General features: G+C 40.3%; 1 protein-coding gene across 4 annotated transcripts in view; it reads left to right on the top strand.

Annotated features, from left to right (window-relative positions):
* The window catches only part of LARGE1 (LARGE xylosyl- and glucuronyltransferase 1), a 303,277-nt gene that overhangs the window by 245,811 nt on the left and 36,732 nt on the right, over window positions 1-20,734 (top strand). For all 4 annotated transcript variants that reach the window (XR_012775792.1, XM_075501659.1, XM_075501666.1 and 1 more), the window contains 3 exons: window positions 2,609-2,721; window positions 4,238-4,363; window positions 14,238-14,393. Coding sequence is in view for 3 of the 4 variants with exons in the window: in XM_075501659.1 (XP_075357774.1) it covers window positions 2,609-2,721; window positions 4,238-4,363; window positions 14,238-14,393 (395 nt within the window). In the remaining variant the exon portion in view is untranslated. The remainder of the gene's footprint in view (window positions 1-2,608; window positions 2,722-4,237; window positions 4,364-14,237; window positions 14,394-20,734) is intronic.

Below are 20,734 nucleotides of genomic sequence, written 5' to 3' on the forward strand. Positions count from 1 at the left end.
CATCAAAATTAGTCTTGACGATGGAACATTAAAAGCTTGTGAATATTTTCAATAGCCATGATTGCATCATAATTTAATACAACCTTTCTCACATATACTCCAGTTTTTCCACCCCATCTGCCTCTTTTACTCTCAGCTGCTACCATGATAGCCCCTCAGGACAGCGTAATCTCTTTAGTGGCAATGCCATAATCTGCTGCTAGCATAAGAGTGGAAGACAAAAAAATTGGAGAATATTACACACATTAAAACATTTCCTCTTTTCCTCCTCAGACTGGAGGCTTAAAGAAATTAAGAGAAAATGTTTTATTGTCTATAAATTATAAATACTATTACATTAGAGTTAACTGAATCTTACAATTAGTCTTTATTTTTCTTAATAAAGAATCTCCTCAGTTGTATTTCACTATTGAAACAAAGCTGACAGTTCTTGCCAGCTGGAAAAAATCCACTGCTAGAGAGGAGCTTATGCCACCCAGTTTATTGCTGCAGCGCAAGGAATCTGCTTCACATTGATCTAGAATTTCAGACAATGCACGATGGCTCTCTTAGAAGCTAATGCACGCACACTACACACTCCAAATAGGCTTCAGTTATACCGAGAGAAGACAAACATACTGGCAGAAATATGTTGCAGCATGTTGTGACAATACGTCCCTTTCCAATCCAACAGCTGGAAGCAGAAAGGTTGACTGAAGATGAAAGGGGATCCCTCCAGTTCAGGTTCCAGCATCCTTGGGAACCAGATGGACTGAAATGGAAAACAGAACTAAAATAGGCCACAAAATTCACTGCCAGAAGACGTTTTCTTCTTATTCATGGCAGTGCCAGATTTTACTAGAAAGAAATTTGCCATGTCATAGAAAATGAAGATAGGAATGACCTGGAACCTCCTTTGTTCTATCCCAACCATTGCAGGATTGTTCCAGGTATATTTGCAAATCTTTGTGTGGCCTGGTTTTTAAAGACTCATGAAATAAAGCATTTTATCTGCCATTTTCAGGTTATTTCACCACAAAGCGTTTAGGAGAATTTTTCTTAAGTATTCAGACTACATTTCGTTTCTTATTCTCATTACTTTTAGTTTTATCATCCTAGACTCCCTCAGGCAGCTTTTCCCAGTGCCTGCTTTTTGCCATTTCATATTCTTCTGTGTAGCTGTTATGTTTCTCTACAGTTGCCATGATTATTTTTTTTGTAAGACCTCTTGTAATGTCACTTGCAGATATCGTTGCTATTCTGTTCACTTCCCCCTTCCACTAATGAAGACGTGAAACAACACAGAACCTATCATTGCTCTTACTAGGCACTTCCTGTCAACCTGCTTGGCTGCTGTTTATCGGTACTCTTCCTTTATGGTCCTTCAGTTTGCATTTATTCCCTCTGACAGTGCTCTTATCTAAGTCTTTCCAAATTAATTTTTCAAGTAAAATTTTCTGAGACACTGTAGGAAAGGTTTTGCTGATGCTTCAATCCAGCTTCATTGCTTCTGCTGTTTTCCCTTCTACACTAGGGATTTTGTCCAGACAAAAAGCAACTGAGGAATAACAATTCATGTTGAGATATCTCTTTTCCCCCTTCAAGTGTAACTTTCTGATCTGAGGATCCTGCTCTATGAATACTTTCTGCCGTAATGGCGGGCATTCTCAAAGGCTAGGCTGTAACCAGCATTGATAATCTGTTACTCAGAAGAGTTGCAGGAACTGCAATCAGACGTGTCAGGTGATTAACTTCCTCCTAGGTGGAGGAAGGGCTGCAATTTCATCTTATGCAGTACATGTATTGCATCCTATGCGGTAAGTGTCAAGGGCCAGATTTCACCCCACACACATTGAGTAAAATGTTTTATATGAGTGACAAAATTCTCTTTGTCTCAGGATAATCTTGATTTCAGGCCAGACAGAAATTAATTTAAACAGTGGGATTTTGGAAGAAGTAGATCTCTGTTCAGTGTGAAGATGGCAGAAATGGAGTCATACTAGAATTGTCTCTACCCTTTCCCTAGTAGACAGTGACTTCACAGAATATCCTCTTGGAGCCTGTAGCTTTTCAAAATAAGGAGTGGGGAGGGTCGCTTCTGAGTGTTAACAGGTTCCTTCTTTATTTCTTGTAGGGTATTGTCTAATTCTCTTTGGAACGATAATGACCTTTGGATGGAGTTAATCTCCATCATGTGAATCACCTGTATTGGTTCATTTTGTAAGGAGTAATCCCAGTGCTAATCATGTCATAATGAAATCAAGCTTTATCAGTTAAGGAGACAACTAGAAATACAACATCCTTCTCTTCTTCCCAGTTTCACTCCTCTTTGGCTACTTTAGCCTTCTTTCAAGCCTGTATAACCTAGCATTCGTCTGTATGCCATCTCTCCATTTCTTCTGTGCAGCCTCAGCGGTTCAGGAAAACTTTCTGTTAGTGGTATTTTGAAACCTGAAGCTTTTTTTAGTCAACCTCCTGTGTTAGCACCGGGTAAGGACAGCAGTTTCCACTGACAGATCGCAGTTCATGTCCTTGTTTTAACTGCTGAGTCAGCACATAGACAGGATGGGCCTTGACTGGCATGTGACATCATGGCTTCTCTTGTTCTCTGCACTGTGTTTTCCTTCAGGGGTTATCTTGCTGCTTCTCGATAAGTTACGGAAGATGAAATGGGAGCAGATGTGGAGACTCACGGCAGAGCGGGAGTTAATGAGCATGCTGTCCACTTCACTGGCTGACCAGGTGAGTAGGATGTTGCAAATGAGTGGTACAACCACTACTCCATGGATTGAGGAAGATAAGAAAGGGAAAGGGGACGAGATGCGGGAAGAGTGGGGGAAAGATATTGTGCCTGTAGTCACCATTTGTTGAATCGTTCTGGCGAAAACGTGGAAGAGAGGAATGGAGATTTACTCATGAGGTTTCTCTTACTACACTGACATTTTTACCTCCTCTGCACAGATGATTCATAAGATAGACAAATGGGGTTTTCAAGCTTTAATTTTCTGTCCTCTTTTCTTTAACATAAAACTCCACACACTAGAAGTTCAAATATACTATGTCTTTTCCTACTGGTTATTGTCTAAGCAAACTTTAGTTTTAAGAGTCTCCAGATATTTCTTTATTGTTTCTGGCAGATGAGTCCCAGCAGTCTTTTAATGTACTCCTTGCCACAACACCCCTGTGAAGACAAAAGTGCTGCTGTTTCCCTGCCACAGATGGGAAACTGAGGCCAAGAGAAGAAATAGTGTGCCTATACAGAGAAATGCATATTTACTCTCTTTGTGCTTCCTGCCAGCTCTCAGTTTTAAATCCAGAAACCCTGTTAATGTGGTACTGGACCTGAACCAGTAAGTCTTGCTCAACAGCTTGAGGGTATTAACTCAATACAGCATCGTATTTAGATATTTCTGCTGCTTCTGAGCTACATCTGGCTTATGACCAGTCACCACTAAGGAAGCATGCTGCTTACGGTGCACTTAGAGATGTGCACTTGTGTACAGTATCCTTGCAGGTTGATCCAAAAGCTACTGAAGTTCATTAAAATGATTCTTGCAACTTCACTGTGTTTTCAATCAGGTCCTAAGTTGCTAATACCTGCATGGGGCAGGATTTTGCAGAGCAGACCAAGGTTGCTTGTGTCTTGCCCTAATACCTTAACCACAAGACTGTCCTTGTAACTTCTCCAGCTGGTTGGCTGCATAGAGGCAGAACACCTTCTGTCTCTCATGGTTTAGGCTGTTCTGCAGATCTGTCCTACATGCCCTTTCCACGAAATACCTAGAATACTTGTTGCAACAATAAAGCTAAAATCCCACATAGTAATTCACCTTGAATCAGCACAACTGCCAGGATCACTTTCATCTCCTTTATTGAAAAGTGATGCAGTACTTACTAACAGCAGGCAGTTTGTCATTTACTACATATTACTATCCCTGGTGAACAGAAGAGGAACCACATCTCTTGCCAGCAGTACAAGATACATGTTTTGAAAACTTTGCTGGAGTCCGTTAGCTCTGTGTGTCAAGAGAGCTTGTTCCTCTTCTTCAGATCTACATGTCACCCCTTAGATTGATAGCACCCTCTACAGAAACAGAATTAAGAAGCAAGGTTTGCAGAGTTCAGTTCGCGTAACCCCATGAGGGCATTTGCATTTCTCCCCATGAGGGGGAGAAGGACAGTCAGCTCAGGGAGGGGTTGAGATTACCTTACTGTAGAAACAACGTACCCAACTGTTTCTCTGGTTTTTGTCTGCTAGGATATCTTCAATGCAGTCATCAAACAAAATCCCTTCCTTGTCTACCAGCTCCCATGTTTCTGGAATGTGCAGCTGTCTGATCACACCCGTTCCGAGCAGTGCTACAGAGATGTGTCTGACCTGAAGGTATGTTTTACAGGAGGTTGGATGGGTAGTATCCTTTGCGACAGAGAATACAGGACTCTGCTGTGACAGAAAGATGAAGTCCCTTAAGTAGGGGGGAAACTAGCACATACAGTTTATGAAGACACCCAAGCAGGGGAAGCAAATGTGACTTTGGCTTTGTGCATTTTAACTGCTAGAAAAGTCAAAGATGGGTGCTGCTTTGGGGTTTGGCAAGGTGTTAGAGAACTGCTTCACCTTCTTACATTCTGTACCTGTCACCTATGCCACTGCACCTTACTGCTGAGTTCCTGTTGCTGTCCCAGGTCTTAGCACTTCCTAGCCAAAGAATACAAAACTGTTTTTTTTTTTACTGGACAAGTTTGAGACTCTTTAGTCGATATCATTTAATGGAGTGAAATTCACAAAGAGAATTGGTTGGACCCTAGCTAGAAATACATTAGCTGAAATTTAAAGACCTTGCACACTTCATAGTTAGCCTTTGTGTACACTTAACCCAGCCACACTACCACTCATTTTTCCAGGATTTGCCCTGGAGAAAAAGGCTGAGTAGAAACCTATTCATTTAATAAAATGAAGCTACAGTATCAGTTTAATACCACATTTTTCACTATTGCCAGGTAGATTATAAAAGCAGGATGGATTTGAACAGATATGGGTAAATCAACATCAGTTGTGTTATGGTCATTTTGAAAGGCCAGACTCAAATGTAGCACGCAGAGAGTTCAGAATCTAAGCTGATTGAGATTCTACCAGGTGTAGAATAAGACTGGCTGGCTAAACAGCAGTAGATTTCATCAGAGCAGACTAGTGGCATCAGAACACAGTAAATATTAGGTAGGTTTTGGCTATTCATTTTAAGGTTCACTAAGGCTATTCAGTTAAGGTTCATATACTTAATTTATATTTGAGAATGCTTTAGTAAATGAGGTTAAAAAAAAAAAAAGAACCATAGAAGAGGTTGCAAGTGACCGCTGGAGACTATCCAAACCCCACTCAAAGTAGGACCAACTTAGATCAGGTTGCTCAGCACCTTGTGCAGTTCAGTGTCAAGTCTCCAAAGACTGAAACTCCACAACCTCCCTGGCCCCTTGTTCCAGAGTTTGACCACCCTCATGGTGCAATATATTTCCTAAATCTAACCAAATTTTCCCTTGTAACAATTTGTAGAGTAACAGCAGGAGTGTTCAGTATGAACACCAGGTACTGGATGAATATAGAAAATCAATCACCCTCGACACACTGATTTCAAAAGCTGCACTTCCCAAAAGACAGAAGATGTACTACATGGGTTAACTGACCTGCCAAAGCTGGCCAGTATCGCTTGAATTTCATACATAAAGTATTCACAACCAACTATTCAGGTGTGGTCCATGGAAGACAGCTTTTAAAGTTAGATCAGTATACTGATCAGTACACTGATCACTAAATGTTTTATGATAGATGTTTGTAGGGCAGGATCAACGCAGGGACTTAAAAGCATCATCGTTTTATGCCTTGTAACAAAGCGCTGGTAGAGATTTTAGTTCTGTGCTCATGTTGAGAATCATGTATGACACCAATTGCAAGGCCTGAAACAAAAGGAGAGATGCAGTAGCAGAGAAAATGTTTTCTAGAAGATGAATTTTAGAAAAATGCACCTCCTACCTGGGAGATATCACAGTATTTTTCTGTGAATTAGAGGCTGACGTTAATTCATATAATCTGCTGAGACAGTCAGATTGGATTCAGCACAAAGTTAAGACACATACGTTTACGTGAGAAGAAGATACTGAAGCTAATAACTGATGATCTAGGGCTTGGTTCAGTTGCCTAAACACAGTTTGAGTCACCATAGATACTCTCAGATATCTGTATGGGACTGGTAGATACAACACAGACCTAAAGGAGACAATACCCTTTTTTTGGCAAGGCAACTGATGGGCGGGCAGGATAACCCTAAGGTGCTTTCAGTGTTGCTGTACATCTGTATTTGGGCAGCTGAACTGTGAGCAGTTTTGGAGACTGGTTAAGCTCACCTCAGAGTAGACATCTGATGACTAATCAGGCAAATCACTCTTTAGGCTCCAATGACTGTATTGACTAATCTGCTTCAGGTGTGGGACATCTAGCTCATATGTAACACCTACAAGTAAGCATTTAGTAGAATTATCTTAAAAATAAATTGAATCCTTTCTTCATTGTTGATTAACAAATTTATGTTTACAAGTAGAACTTAGGCTTGATTGTTTATTACCATATATTGTATCACGCTGTCAGTTCCATTACAGCATAGGCAATGAGGTCTAAGATGTGTAATATCCTCCACTAGCTTTCTGGTCTGAGATATTTAACTCAACAAGGGATGCAGACACATAAGCAATTTCTTCAGCTGAACTGGACTTATTCACACTGCTAAAATTATATCCCCTAAATACAGAATTGGGGCTGAAATTCTTTGCTTTGAAAGAGAGACCAGAGCCTTATCTAGTGCACATAAGCCCCCTGGTTTCAATAAAGCTCTTCCCATATTCAGCAGTTAAAGAACTGGCCCTCAGGCAGCACTGTTTAAAATTCTTCATACAATTAAAAAAAAGGCATAAACCAATTAAAGTTGTGAATTTGCATTATGAAAATTAGCAAAATTCTAGTTCTGAAAAGAAACGAGCTGGTTTGGTATGTGGTCCTCTCAAAAAAGCAACAAATGTTCTTAGCCCAAGTTAGAAAATATACTGTTAAAATCACCAAAGTTAGTCAGTTCCATGGCATTTAATATAAATGGTATGACAAAACGTATTTGGCATATGCTGTATTTCATGGTAAGACTATAATAAGAAACGAGGTAAAAGAAACCACCAGGGTAAGAGGGAGACAGATTGTGAAGTTTGTACTGGAGGATTAAGAAGGATAGCGTAGGAAAGAAGGAAACACAGGGAGAGGTTTAAATTCCAAGGTAAAGCTGGCCTAGTCAAGTATTCCTCAGTCAAATCAGACTGCACTTCTCATGTCAGACTGAAAAGGCACTGATTTAATTCCATCTGGCCTCAAAGCCCATGGGACTTGAGGATTTGTCATCTCTTACACACAACATTGTGTCAAATAAACTTAGACCCCCCAGGGCTGGCTGCTGTTCGGGGGGGGGGTGTGTGTGTGTATGTGTGTGTGTATATATATACACACTTCTTTGCTGCTTTGTTCACATTCATGCAAACATAGGATGACCGGCATACTTTTTGCAGGACTGTGGAGCATTTGAATATTTCATATTGCCTGGAGAGGATTCTAATAACTTTTTTCTCTTTATAGTCCACATTAAGTTGCATCTCTATCCATTTTACCGATTTTTTTTTTTTTGTTTGGTACTGTCTTATGTTAGAGAAGGTCAGATGTTTGACTACTGCTGAACTCTACTTCCTTGCTGCAGCTGAGCAGCATATACAAATTTGGAAGGACTTGCATATGGGGATCTTTCAGAAAAGGCGTAAGAAGAACAGAAATATTTATAATCAAGTTCTGCATTGTTAGTGACCACTAATTTTATATCCATCTAAAGCAACATCAATGTAAGACTACTTTATTATTTTTATTCATCTAAATGCTTACTTACTTCCTGTGTCATACTATATAGTGCTAGAGGCCACACTGTACACAACTAGACTGAAGTCTGTGGGCTTTGTTCTGCTGTCCATGGCATATGGAACCAAAACTTATGTAAACAAATTAGACTTACAGAAATCTTCCTTTCCCCACCCCAAGGGCACCTGTAGTAAGGATGCTTTGCATCAGTCAAGAATGTCTTGAAATGAACAATTTTAATGGAAAACAAACAGTGGGCTAAGAGGAAGCAGACGCCATTTAATTCTTTTTGCCAAGTGAGCCAACTGCAGTCTCTAAAGGCCAGAGGTGTTTATTTTTGCATGGCATTTGTTACTCCTTGGAGAAACACTCAGGAGTTGTTATTGAAGACTCGCCAAAAGATGTGGAAGTGCTAATAGTCATTCTGTGCAGGCATCCGCTATCTTGCTTATCTCAGCTCCACACATGGTCCCCAGTAGCGCACAATGTCAATGGACAATCATGTATGCTATAGGACCATGCCTTGCTGGGCTTCAAAGCCTGTGGGGATCTGCCTGGAACTGAGGTTCATTTATGCATTACTTTTGCTAGGTTGGGCCTGTGTTTGCTCTCCTTTTTGGTTAATAGTTTGTTCCTGTCTGTAAGGAAATCTCAATTACTATGATTTGGCACAAACCAAATGGCAAGAAAAATCCTATGAAAGAAGGTAATGAATTGTGATGCTTCTGACAATGAATCATGACCTCATTGAATGAGTCAGTCATGAAGAGAAGTCTGGTTGTCAAGGATACAGATGCTATTTACACACAGAGAATCTGGTAATTCACAATCACAAAAATCAGACGCTGGACTCTTCAATGGCAATGTATCAAATTATTAGAATTTATTCCCCCACCTCAAAATAGGAAAATGCTTTAAAACCTGTTGATGGCTTTCCAAACTGGTTTTGAACACAGCTCATACTGAATTAGCAGATAGATAAATAATGAATCTCATAAATTCCTCATTCTGAAATTGTGTTACATGATTCATTGTGTCCTCCCTGGGAATGTCCTCCACACCAGGACGACTTTATGAGATTGCTTACAAAAGTTTAAACAGCTTGTCCATAACCCAGATACATCATTTCAGATCTGCCTTGAACATGACCTATTGCACCTCTTTCTGTCCCAGTCCCTGAGCTACCCCATGCTGTCCAAGCACCTCAGCACTGATCTGCAGCAGTTCTGGCATTTTGCCACCTTACACCTTTTAATGCCAACCAAGGAAGAGCTACACTGAGAGGAGTAAGGGCTCAAGAGGGTTAAACATACCCCTCCCTTGAATGAACATTGGAGACAGTAAGGTGCTTCCACTCTGCCAAAAAGGGAGAGCTGGTTTTAGGGGTGTTTTTGCAGGCAGGAGGCCTCTCGTTAAACATTGGTACAGGAGTTGAAGGGAGAGCTGCAAATCCTTTTGAGGAAACACTGAGAACTTTGAAAAGTACAAGACAGGGACAAGTCTGTCAGCTTACTGCCATACAGCATAGGCAGTAAGGTGGGGAGTAAAAGTAATCTCTGGGACCATGGGCACCAAATCAGGCAGGACAGGGATTTGAATCCCACATCCAAAAGCAGTGCCTGGACCTCTGGGTTGCTAGCTACTCCAGCGTGAGTCTCTTCCACTTATGTAGTTCAGAAATATCACTCTGAAACCTCCCTGATGAAATTTTTGTGAAGTATATGATCCTTTCTGAGGAAATTGGTTCTTTTATTAAACCATTCATTTCTGATAAAATGCAATTTAAAAATGAAGTTTCCAGACTTCTCTAGGTATAAGTTACACGTGGTGCTTGTTTGCAGAGTGACTTAGGGCATATTTAAACTTTTCAATAATATATGTCTCAAAAAAAGCCTATGAGATGGCATTAAAGTGGCATATATAGGTGGCTTTACTGTGCAGATTTGCTGAATGTTTAACTCCTGTTGACTTCAGTGGGAACTGTCTGGTTGCCTAAACAAGGAGTTTTTAAGCAGGAAAGCTCCCCATCTACAAAATACCACTTTTACTTATTTACCTAAATTGTGACATGCTCATGGGCTTAATTAAAAATATCTGTTCAGTGCTTTGCAAAATTAAACTTCTTTAGGCTTAAATTTAAGCTTAATTTATTCTTACTTTTTACCCGTTCAGCCTGGAAAGTAGGTATGTAGGTATACAAGATATCCTGTATTCTCTGATTTCGTAAGGGCTGAAGCAGAGTGAGAAAGATGTGTCTTCGGGTAAAAAATGGAAGAGATTGTGGTTAAGGAAACATTTGGCCAAGTACTTCTTTTGGAGGGAGAAGGTGCTTCAGGGAAAAATGGATAAAGGTACCTATAGAAATAATGTTGTGTTGAAACTTATCGTTTAGTGGTTTGAACATCAGATTCAAAATATTTAATCTCCCCAGGGAGGACAATGCAGCTGGTAACCTAAGGAGGTTTGCTGGGATTTTTGTTTTCAGTGTATTTCCATGCAGATAGCTGACTTTAGAGTCCTCTCCTACACTCAACCAGCATATAACATCCTCTGTTACCTTCCATCTCAGATCCCGTTGCCAGTCCACGAGGCTCCAACTGTGTCATCATCTGAATGCTTTGGGTCAGAACCTGGTGAATAAATGGGAACTATTGGTGCAGTTAGTCTGTTTCACTAGGTCACAAGTGTATGGAAGTATTCCAGGAGGCTGGCTGAGCATAATCAGTGAGTGGTAACGGTTGCTGATTAACTAGGATGGTATCAACAGAAATGTAGATAGTACCAAGTTGCTTAATGACGACTAACCAAGTGTTAAATAGATGTGGAATTTTAAGTTCTGATCTTTCAGTACTTAAATTGCTAAATGAAGATTAAGGAGCATATTTTTCTTAGTTCTCAGGAGGCCTTGATCAAGAGTGGGAAGGATCCGTGAGGCAGCCTGAAGGGTAGCACTGTTCCTGAGGTGTCCACCCAGATAATGGCACTGGAATTTTATATGTTCTAGCTGTTGTTTCCTCTGTAAGCCAACAGAACTTTGGAAGAGCTTAGAAACTAGGAGGGAAAATAGAAGAAGAAATAAACACAGTATTATGGTGCTATTCAGTCTTGGAAAGAGGATGTTGTGGTACTGAGATTTTTAGTTTCTAGATTCACTTTCTCTTTTTAATGTTGAGATAACACTTGCTCAGTTTGCAAATAAAGTGGATTCTAAGTTTGACTTTTTTTCCCTTCTGATTTCCCTGTAGTCTCTTTCCAACTGATTTTTTTTTTTCTCCAATCGATTCATTGTTGCCCACAATAAAGTTTTTAACGTAATGGCCATAACTTTGCCTGTGCAGCCCGTTGTCTTCATCGTGTACCTCACTGATGCCCGTGACAGGCTATGCAAGGATGTCTTGGCCTGCTGTAACTGATGGTGCAATAGACCAAATCAGACAGCTACAGTCAGAACTGAAGGTGAATTTGTGGGCTGACAGCAAAAAAAGAATATGGTCTTTGGATGTAGTGTTTTTATGTCAATGGTTAGGACTCTTGTTGCTTTTTGAAACCTCCTGTTCTTCGTTATGCTTTCATATATCACATAGTATTTATCTAATCATGTTACATTTGAAAAGCAGCCTACTTTTTCGCTAGACCTGTTTTGTGGTTTTCCTACCTCAGGTCATCCAGATGGTTGCATAGTTCCTTGATGTTCTTTAGCTGCATTGGCGTGTGCTGTCTTTCTTGATTAAAAAATCAGCTTTTCTGGATAGTCATCAGCTCCATTCAGCTTTCTTCAGTTCACTCCAGGCTCCCTTGACATCTGTACACATGCAGCATCCTGACACGTTTCAAATCTGATCAGATCTGAACCACCAGCTAGCCCCTTGACATTTACCAGCTTTTACACACACAACAGATTTTGAAGCACGGCAGCAAAGAGCCTCTACGCTGACAACTGCAGTTGTCTGGCTTTGACGTCATCCCCCACACAACTGGGTAGAGGCATCAACACCAGTACTTGGCTGTGATGTGACATAGTGTTATGTTGATAGGAAGTTCCTGCAGCACCAGGGAGCCCGTCCCGTAACAGTTACTGAGTTTATCATCATTAGCCATTTCTGTGCTCATGATCCCCAGGGTGAGTGGTCAGAGTGCTCAGCAGGGGGATAGGATGCTCATGAAGACATCCAAAAGGAAGCTCACATGAAGTGTAGGAGTAGTAGGGAGAACACACAGAAGATTTTTCTTAGCCAGTATTTTTTGTCCCATTTGCCAGCTTCTCAGCTTTCTTTGATCCACTCTTGAATAAGTGCAAGTTACCAGCAGACAGTTTCCATTCTATGCCTGCTTGTAAAAATGCATACTAGTACCCTGTAAAACTGTTAAGCAGCCCTTTAGGTTCCTTCTGCCCTGTGCTTCTGTTACGTGTGCCTGTTTCCCTGAGGTAGGATTCAGTTGTTGAGGGTTTTTTGCATGCATTTAATGCCTTTTGCTGCAGTTAAATGCAATGGATGAAATATGTCACGTTCTTTTCAAAGAAAGGAGATTTTGAAGATCCATTTTTCAGTGGAGGAACTCTGTCATCTTAAGTTTATGTCCTAACCTACCTAAAGCTCCTTTTGTCTCTGTGGTGTTCTGTATTTTCAGCACACGTTGCAGCAACATGTTATTGCACAGTTAAGCTACACTACCCAACTTATGGACAAATGTAAAACCAGCAAAGAATGTAGCATTACCTGGGAAAAATATCTACACCAAGTATTTTTGTCCAAATAATTTCCCAGATTTATACAGTGTGTAGATGCATCATGATCTTGATTTAAAGTGTTCCTATAACTGGAAAAAGTGATTTGCCAATTTCTGAAATGACCTTTTTCCCTACAGTTGCTTTTCTGTAACAGCACGTACGGTTTTCTGACATCCTAGTAGCCTCAGCAGTGAAATCCCAGGAAGGGATAAAGCTTTCCCTATCAGGAGATATTTTCATTGGTGTTCGGTATGTAGAAGAGAGTGCCATAGCTTTTATGGCAGTATAAATACGCAGTGGAGAGACTATGTTGTTTGCTCAAGTTAGTACAGGAAGAATTCAAGCTACGTCCTGCTCTTTCCTCCTCCATTCCACTCATTCGGCAAGATAGTGTGATTTCAGAGGGCTCCCTGTTCCCGTGGAGTTGTGTTGTTGACACTAAGGGAACTGCGTTCATCTGCTCTGGGCTGCTTCTGTTTGATGTGCTGCACTTCAGCTCTGTGCATTCCCTCCCACAAATGCAATGTTGAGAGCAAAGCTTGCCATGCGACCGGCTCGGCAGCTGGCGTTGCAGCTCTGTGGCTGTGTGTGAGTGACACGGTGCCTTCACGCAATTAACTTAATGGATTCAGAGAACCTTCAGAACTCCTAGCTTAGAAAGATTCCCAAGGGAGAATTTTTTTAATCTCTTTAGAAGCCACAGGAATAAAACTGAATACAAAGCATTTGGTGGTTTTTTTTCCTTATGCCTAAAATATAGCCTCTATAAAGTGAAATCATTCCTGCAAGCCACTTTTGGCTCCCTCTTAGTTTTTCCTTAGGGCCCCATTCTCATTCACACTGGCAGCAGTGCAAAGTTGCCTTGATGTAAATGAGAATCAGGTCCTTTATATCAGCATTAGAGTTAAATCTAGGCCAGTGTGAGAGTCATCTCCCATTAGCAGAGGCTAAATACCTGCTAGAAATTGGAATTCAAAGGGTGAAGCATTGTACTGCATCACTGTGTTGTGTAACGCAACTGAGATCAGTCTTGTTGAAATGTAGCAATGGTGAAAAGGAAGTCAGATTAAATTCAGTCCTTTTTGAAGGGTGTAAATGGGCATAGGAATTAATTTTAAGCTTTTTCTTCTCAATACCTAACCAGAGAAGAGTGTCTGGCGTGAAACAGTGAACCAATTTCATTAGCTGAAACAGTCATGTGGAAATCTGAGATTAATGTTTAATACCTACATCCCTGTGGCCTGTGTCCTGCCACCTTCTTGAACAGAGTCCATAACCTGTCAGGTCTGGGATTAGAGTTGTGGCAGCATTTATGAGGTGCTGCATCACAAACTAGAGCAGCACACCAACTCAAACGTGCAGGTTATCCTATGGAGGAGTTTCAAAGCACATCACCTGTATGTAGAGTATGCAGTTACTTGTGAAAGACATGGCAAAGCCTTTCTGATAAAAAGACAGAAGGAAGTCTGTGTAGTTTGGGGGTTGTTTTTTTTGTTTTTAAGAGGGCAGTGAACTGAACACACATAAAAACAGCAGATAAAGCATATCTGTATTCTAACAGCAGGATGTGTTTTCTCTTTTTTTCCCTCTGAGGTGATTCACTGGAACTCACCAAAGAAGCTGCGAGTGAAAAACAAGCACGTGGAGTTTTTCCGCAACCTGTACCTGACATTCCTGGAATATGATGGGAATTTGCTGAGACGAGAACTCTTCGGCTGCCCCAGTGAGGCAGACGTTAACAGTGAAAATGTAAGTGGGATGGCTAGGGCTTGAAGATTTAAAGGGTGTTTCATACAAGGCACAGGCTACGTGAAAACTTGGAGCATTGGTGGTGTGGGTAGTGCAGTGCAGAGGGACTCAGGAGAATTGAGGTCAGTGCTCAGATTCCAAGAGTGACGCTGTGCAAATCATTTAATCTCTCTGTGCCTCAGTTCCTTGCCTGTAAAACTGTCGTATTAATCCTGCCTTTCCCCTGTTTTTTGTTGCTTTTTTTGGGATGCCTTGCCTTTTAAAAATCTGCAACAAGGTAAGGTCACAAACTGAAAATGAGGATTTGGGCTTTTAATTCTGTTAGGCAATTTTGCAAATCTCACCCTTTAGACCTAAAACTTTCCAGGGGAAGGGTTTGTTTCTTGCTGTGTGTTTGTTCAGCATACAATGATGTCAATTTTGGCTAGTAGATACTAATGCACAAATAACGAAGAAGAAATGACAATATCAAGACTGCTGGATTTAGGTCTATGAGTTTTTGCCATGCTGCAAACTACAGAATGAGTTAATACTTGAAGGTACACATAGGCTGTGAGACCGCAGTTTTTTTCTGCACTGCCCCTAACCAAACACAGCAGCATTTATGTGTGTCTGCATAAAATTTGCAATCAGAACCTTTCAGATGAAACAAATCCTTTGAAAATGGTTGAAATCAAGGAAGTTTACATACAGATTTTCTTATGTGTGTGTATGCATGCCTTAGTACATATAATTCCAACGTAAAAAACTGTTAACTGAAACGTTCATACACAGATGTATATGAACTCCTTGTGTATAATATGGTCTCTGGAGATTTCTGGACCAAGTACCAATTTTCACTACGTAGTCTGAAAGGAAATAAAAAGGAACCTGTAATATTTTATGTTATCTTAAAGAAAAAACTATTTCTAAAATATAACATTCTCTATATAAAAATCAATAAAGCAAAGCCAGTATCGTGTACAGATTAGCAGTTAAGAGGTAATTGACAATCAATAGCATCATTGAGGCTTGTAGTGTTTCCATTTAGTCTGTGGATAAAATGACCACAGCAGATGCCATTCCCAATTTTTTAACTATAGCACTCAGAGATTGGATAGATCTATTTTAGCCCAAGGCATGGCTTCCCAGATACTTATTTGACCATCCCACTGTCTTCTAAAAGGAGTGGGGAACGATGAGAAACTGGAGATAATCATTAACTGGGAGAGACTGAAGCAGGTATGAGAGAGAGAGAAAGCAAGCACACAGTGAGAGCAAAAGCACATGGAGAAAGAAAATCCTCCACGAGAGTGAGAGGCTTTTAGACAATCAAGTGAACTGAATGTGATAAAAGACCACTAAGAGTCTGATGGTCAGAGACATCAAGATACAATAGACAGAGTAGAGAGTAGGACAGGAAGAGAAAAGGGGAGTGAGACATTAAAAAAAAAAGACAACAGAACAAAACACACCTTCATCACACTTTAGGAATGCAGGTTAAAATTATACTGAATTCGCAATATGTTGTGTGGGTTCGAAGAGCATGAATGCAGTCACAGACTTGTTGCTATATTTTCCAGAGCTCTGTAAATCCTTAATAAACAGATTTATTCCAGACAAGTTGCTGGAGAGCAGTGCGCAGTGAATGCAAGTTCTAGCTGCTGAAAATGGCAGTCCTGAAAGTTTAAAATGGCTCATTTTACTGAACTGGTATCTAGTTGACAGACACTGGAAATGACTAACTGTTCAAGCCTGTTTCTTATTCAAGAGAAGTAGAACGCAATATGGTATATGGTATGGCTTGTGTCTGAAAAAGAAATGTAACTCTTTCTTCCATTTATAAATTAAAAAAAAAAAGATACTGGAAAAGAATGAGTTAGACATACAAAAATACATGAGTCCTAATTTACCAAGAGACACCAAAAAGTTAACAGCCTTCTATCAAAATAATCAGATATAGAAAAAAATCTAACTTCAGATAGCTTAAGAGTAGTCACTTAGGAGACATTGGTTTTTGTTAGTTACCTTTGATGTAAGCTCCCCTCTAAACTTGACTATGTCCGTTTTATTGTAGAATACAATAAGCAAGTTTCAACTTTGAAGTTATGAGACCCTAAGAATAGGATTATTGTGAAAACCACTCTTTCTCTCACTCTGTCTGCTGTAGCACATACAGTATCACAGGTGTCCTATTAAAATACAGTACATTCCCATGATCTATTGCAGGATAATCTTCAGAAGCGGAGCATCTTGTAAGGTGAGCAGGGAACCACTGTTCGTCATTCCTCCCAGTACAAGAACTAGGCGGCATGAAGTGGAAATAGCAATTAGCAGGTTCAAAACAAAGATAGACATTTCACCCAGATGTAATGAAGCTTTGAGCAGGAGGTAATGTTGCTAAAAATATACATATGCTCAAAAGTGACTCTTCATGGAAAGAAAATCGATCAGGAGCTGTTAAGCTTTGGTGCAGAAAGTCCTTGAACCACAAGTTCAGGACTAGGGGAGCATTCTGAGAAAGCATCGCTGTACGCTCGCCCTGCTTTTACACTCCTTTCTAGGCAGCCAGCTCACAGCTGGAGACAGGATGCTGGGCTAGATGGACCTTTAGTCTGACAAGATGCAGCCATACATTTCCATTAGGATTCCTAAGCATATATGTTGCATAAAAGGCTATAATTTCTGCAAAGTCAAGTATGTATAAAGTAGGAATTGCTATTTGATTTATCTTAATACCTATTATTTTTTCTTTCTTCTCTGAATTGAGACTAGCAGCCCCAAAACACAATTGGGCTTTATTATGCTAGGCATTGTATATGGGTAAAAGGTGCTCCCTCAGCTGCCTGTGCTTCTCTGCACTGTGAACCAGTGGACAAAATGTTAGAATAGCTGTGCTGGTTTTATAATCAGAGAGAAATACTTAAGTACTAAACGCACTGAGCCCTGTTGTGGAAGAAGCCATGGCTTGGTGTGAGTCTGTCACTCACAGTCTGGCTGTATCAGAATCTACCCTTAAGGTCTTGTTCCAATATGCCAGCCATTGCTTCTCTACAGTTTAATATTTGTAATGTTGTTTTATTTAGAATGCAACCTGTAATTAAGGAATCTCATTTGTAATGCAAATATCTGTAAAACGTGAAGAGCAAGTGTGGCAGTGGTACCGTTGTGCTGGTTCTGTTACTCTAAGGCCCCTTTACATTTCTCATCAGTGCTGAGATGGCATTAAAATTAATGTAAATTGTGTATCTTCCCTTTTTAAGGACTCTTTACAGTGCCAGAGAGATGTAAAGGGGCATTATTTTAAAAGGTGATCAGACCTGACATTAATCTGTCTCTGACTCTTTTCTCTGTGTATGCCTGCGCATGCATGTATGCTTAAATATATAAGTCTATATGCATATGGAAGGATTAGTACTTTTATTTTTTTAATATTTGCTAAGGAAGTATAATACCACAGACTGAATTTTAAGAGGTCTAAAGGCAGTCTTTGGATCTTACACTGCATAGTTCTGATTTAGTCAGTTGTTGATCTGCACCAAACAGCACTGTTACTAGGTTCCCAAAAGTTAGAAATAGCAATAAACAGAACAGATAGGGCTCTGAAATATTGAAGGCAAAGAAATACAGACTGAAAAATTGGGAGGTACTGGGGTAATTTCTCTGTTTATGTAAAAATGCTTATATGTATGTCTATGTCTACCTACACATTTCATCCTTTCCTTGAAATACTCAAGCTGAAAGACCCTGTGTGTTGCAGGGACGAGCTGTGGGCAAGGGCCTGCCACGTGCTCCTTGCCATAGAGTAGTACTGTAAGTCCCCTTTATTCAGTATGTACTAAAATGAGATTACACAGACCAGACTCTTCTCTGCAAATTGGTATTGCAATCACCCCTTTGCCTTTTGTGCAGATTCTGGATAGGAAATTCAGAATATGAACCAAATCCTTCTGTAAACACAGCCATTGACTCAAGTGGCCTTTGGAGCACGTCCTTAGTCACTCCATCCTACGTATTCCGTGCTATTTCCCCCTTCTTCTTCTTCTTTCTTATTTTTATGCAAGGCAGAAGATTTTAGGGAAACCCGTGAAGGCAAAGCTCACAATAATCTTGAATTCGAACATTTCCTATTGGTTTTTAATGCTTATGTCCAGCGTTTCATTCTAAAGGACATACTGTAAAGCTTAAAATATTTCAACAGGATCTTCTGTGTACCAGCCTATCTCTATAGTTATGCTATAAGACAGATATTCTAAGCCTGATTTTAGCACACAGGCACACACTCAACCTTTCAGCATTCTCATAAAACTTCTTTCCTGCAGACAGCTTCTCACCAGGTACTTCTGCCAAAGCATTAAATCTGAAGGTTGAATGGGCTGTCCCCTATTAGTGAAGCCTGTGTCCTGATCCAAAGCCCAGAGCAAGATCAGTGGGAAGTTTGTCACTGATTTCACTCAGTTTAAGAAAAGAACAGTAGATTCCCATTAAAGAATACTTTCAGAAAACACAGGAAAAAAATTCTCTGCAGATTTTTATTTTCAGATTTTCAAATCAACAATGCAAAGAAACAGTGTAAAAAAAAATCTAGTTCTCCCTGAAAACACTTGCTTAGGTGTATACTTACTTACTAAATGTGTTTTTACTTATTTACGATTTTGTGCAAAACCAGAGATTCTTAATATTAGCAAATGGCTGTGCATGCCATCTTGTAATATCCACAAGAAGAGCAGGAGCTTCTAGCAATGTACCACATAGTATAAACTCTACTAACAAATTTAGCAATTTTTGAATGTCTAAAAATAGCTTGCAAAGGGAGCTTCCAAGTCAGTATCAGGGTGCTGAACTTGCAGTCAGACTGATGCTTTGAGTACCCTTTGCTCCTGCAGAATTTCAGAATACTGCATCATTTGTAGGACTGGGATTTAAAGTTACTATTTTGTCATGACATAGTCTTTCCCTAGTAATAACAGATGGTATATGGCAGTTTTGAGGTGAAATCCTGACTTCCCCAGCTGTGTTGTTTCTATTATTATAACTGTTATTGTTATTAAATGCTGATCTGGTAGCCCATCCTGTTAGTTGCCTGAGAGTTGCCATTATACTGCTTTCAACTGCTTATAATATTGCTAGATGGGGGATCATGTGGACTGGGATTTTTTGCCATGCTGGTATGCTCTTTTTTGTCATGCTGGTATGCTCTTTTTTTCTTTTGTCTCATTTTTTAAAGTGAAACATGGGGAAAAGTTTGGGGGGGTTGCCTACACCACAAGTTCTGATGACCTCTTCATGGAAATACTCCATACCTCAGAGAAGGAACTGACTTTTGGGCCAGGAACATGTCTTTTGCCAACCTGGTGAAAACTTAGGCAAATCATAATGCTGAAAAATCATGGTTTACAAATCATCAGTAGTGTTTTCTTTGACTTTAAGGAGGCTCAGATCTCTGGAGGCTCTTTCTTAGGAGTGTGCATGGATAAGTCTGACCAGATTATATATATCCCACTGACACAGCAGAGTTGAGCATGCTGCAGGCAGGGGACCTGGACAAAGATTGGCATTTTCTGTGACTGTTTCTCCTGAATGCCCCATGCCATATTCTGACTGGACAGTACAGCTGAGAGCAGGAACCTCTTTGGTCTCCGTTCTGAGGGACATCCATTGCCCTCACTGATGTCCAGACAGTATGGAGGAGAAAAAATCCAGATTCACATATAAAAGGGATGAAAGCTAGATCAAAAGCAGAAAGGATAGTGTTAATTGAGACGTAGGTTCTGGAGAGAGAGTGTTTGGAGCAGGAAGAGGAAAGGACTGATGGGTGCCTGTAGGTATAGGGAGTTGGCAGACTACTTGAATAGGGACCATGGGGCTAGAAACAGGGTTGGGACTGACTTAGACTGTGGAACTTGCCACACAAGAAGGAACAGGGCTAGGAACAGTCTGGGGAAAGAAAAGCAAGGAGACCAACCTGTCAAGGCACTGTGCTGCAAGGGAGGTCTGGGAACAGCTCAGCCAAGAAGGTTTGGCAGGGACATGGGGAAAGGAGATGCAGAGGACTACCAAGAACTGACATCTGCAGCTGAGATCAAGGGAAGTTGTACTTCATATATACAGAACTGTCTAAGATGTTATGCATACCTAAAAATTGGGTTCTTAATTCTGTTGAATATTTGTGGTGAAGATAAGCCATTACTTCCATTTAGCAAGAGTATTAGCTACTTTTTACATGCTGCAGCGAAATTCCTCTTGCTAGGTGGGCTTGCTCAGACACTATCCTCTTTGTCCTTAGCACAGCTTTATTTCACAGAAGGCTCAATTTGACCCATAGCAAATGTACAAAATCTTATGGCGTGGGAGGAATAAAG

The sequence above is a fragment of the Mycteria americana genome, chromosome 1 (assembly GCF_035582795.1).
Source record: "Mycteria americana isolate JAX WOST 10 ecotype Jacksonville Zoo and Gardens chromosome 1, USCA_MyAme_1.0, whole genome shotgun sequence".
Taxonomy (NCBI): domain Eukaryota; kingdom Metazoa; phylum Chordata; class Aves; order Ciconiiformes; family Ciconiidae; genus Mycteria; species Mycteria americana.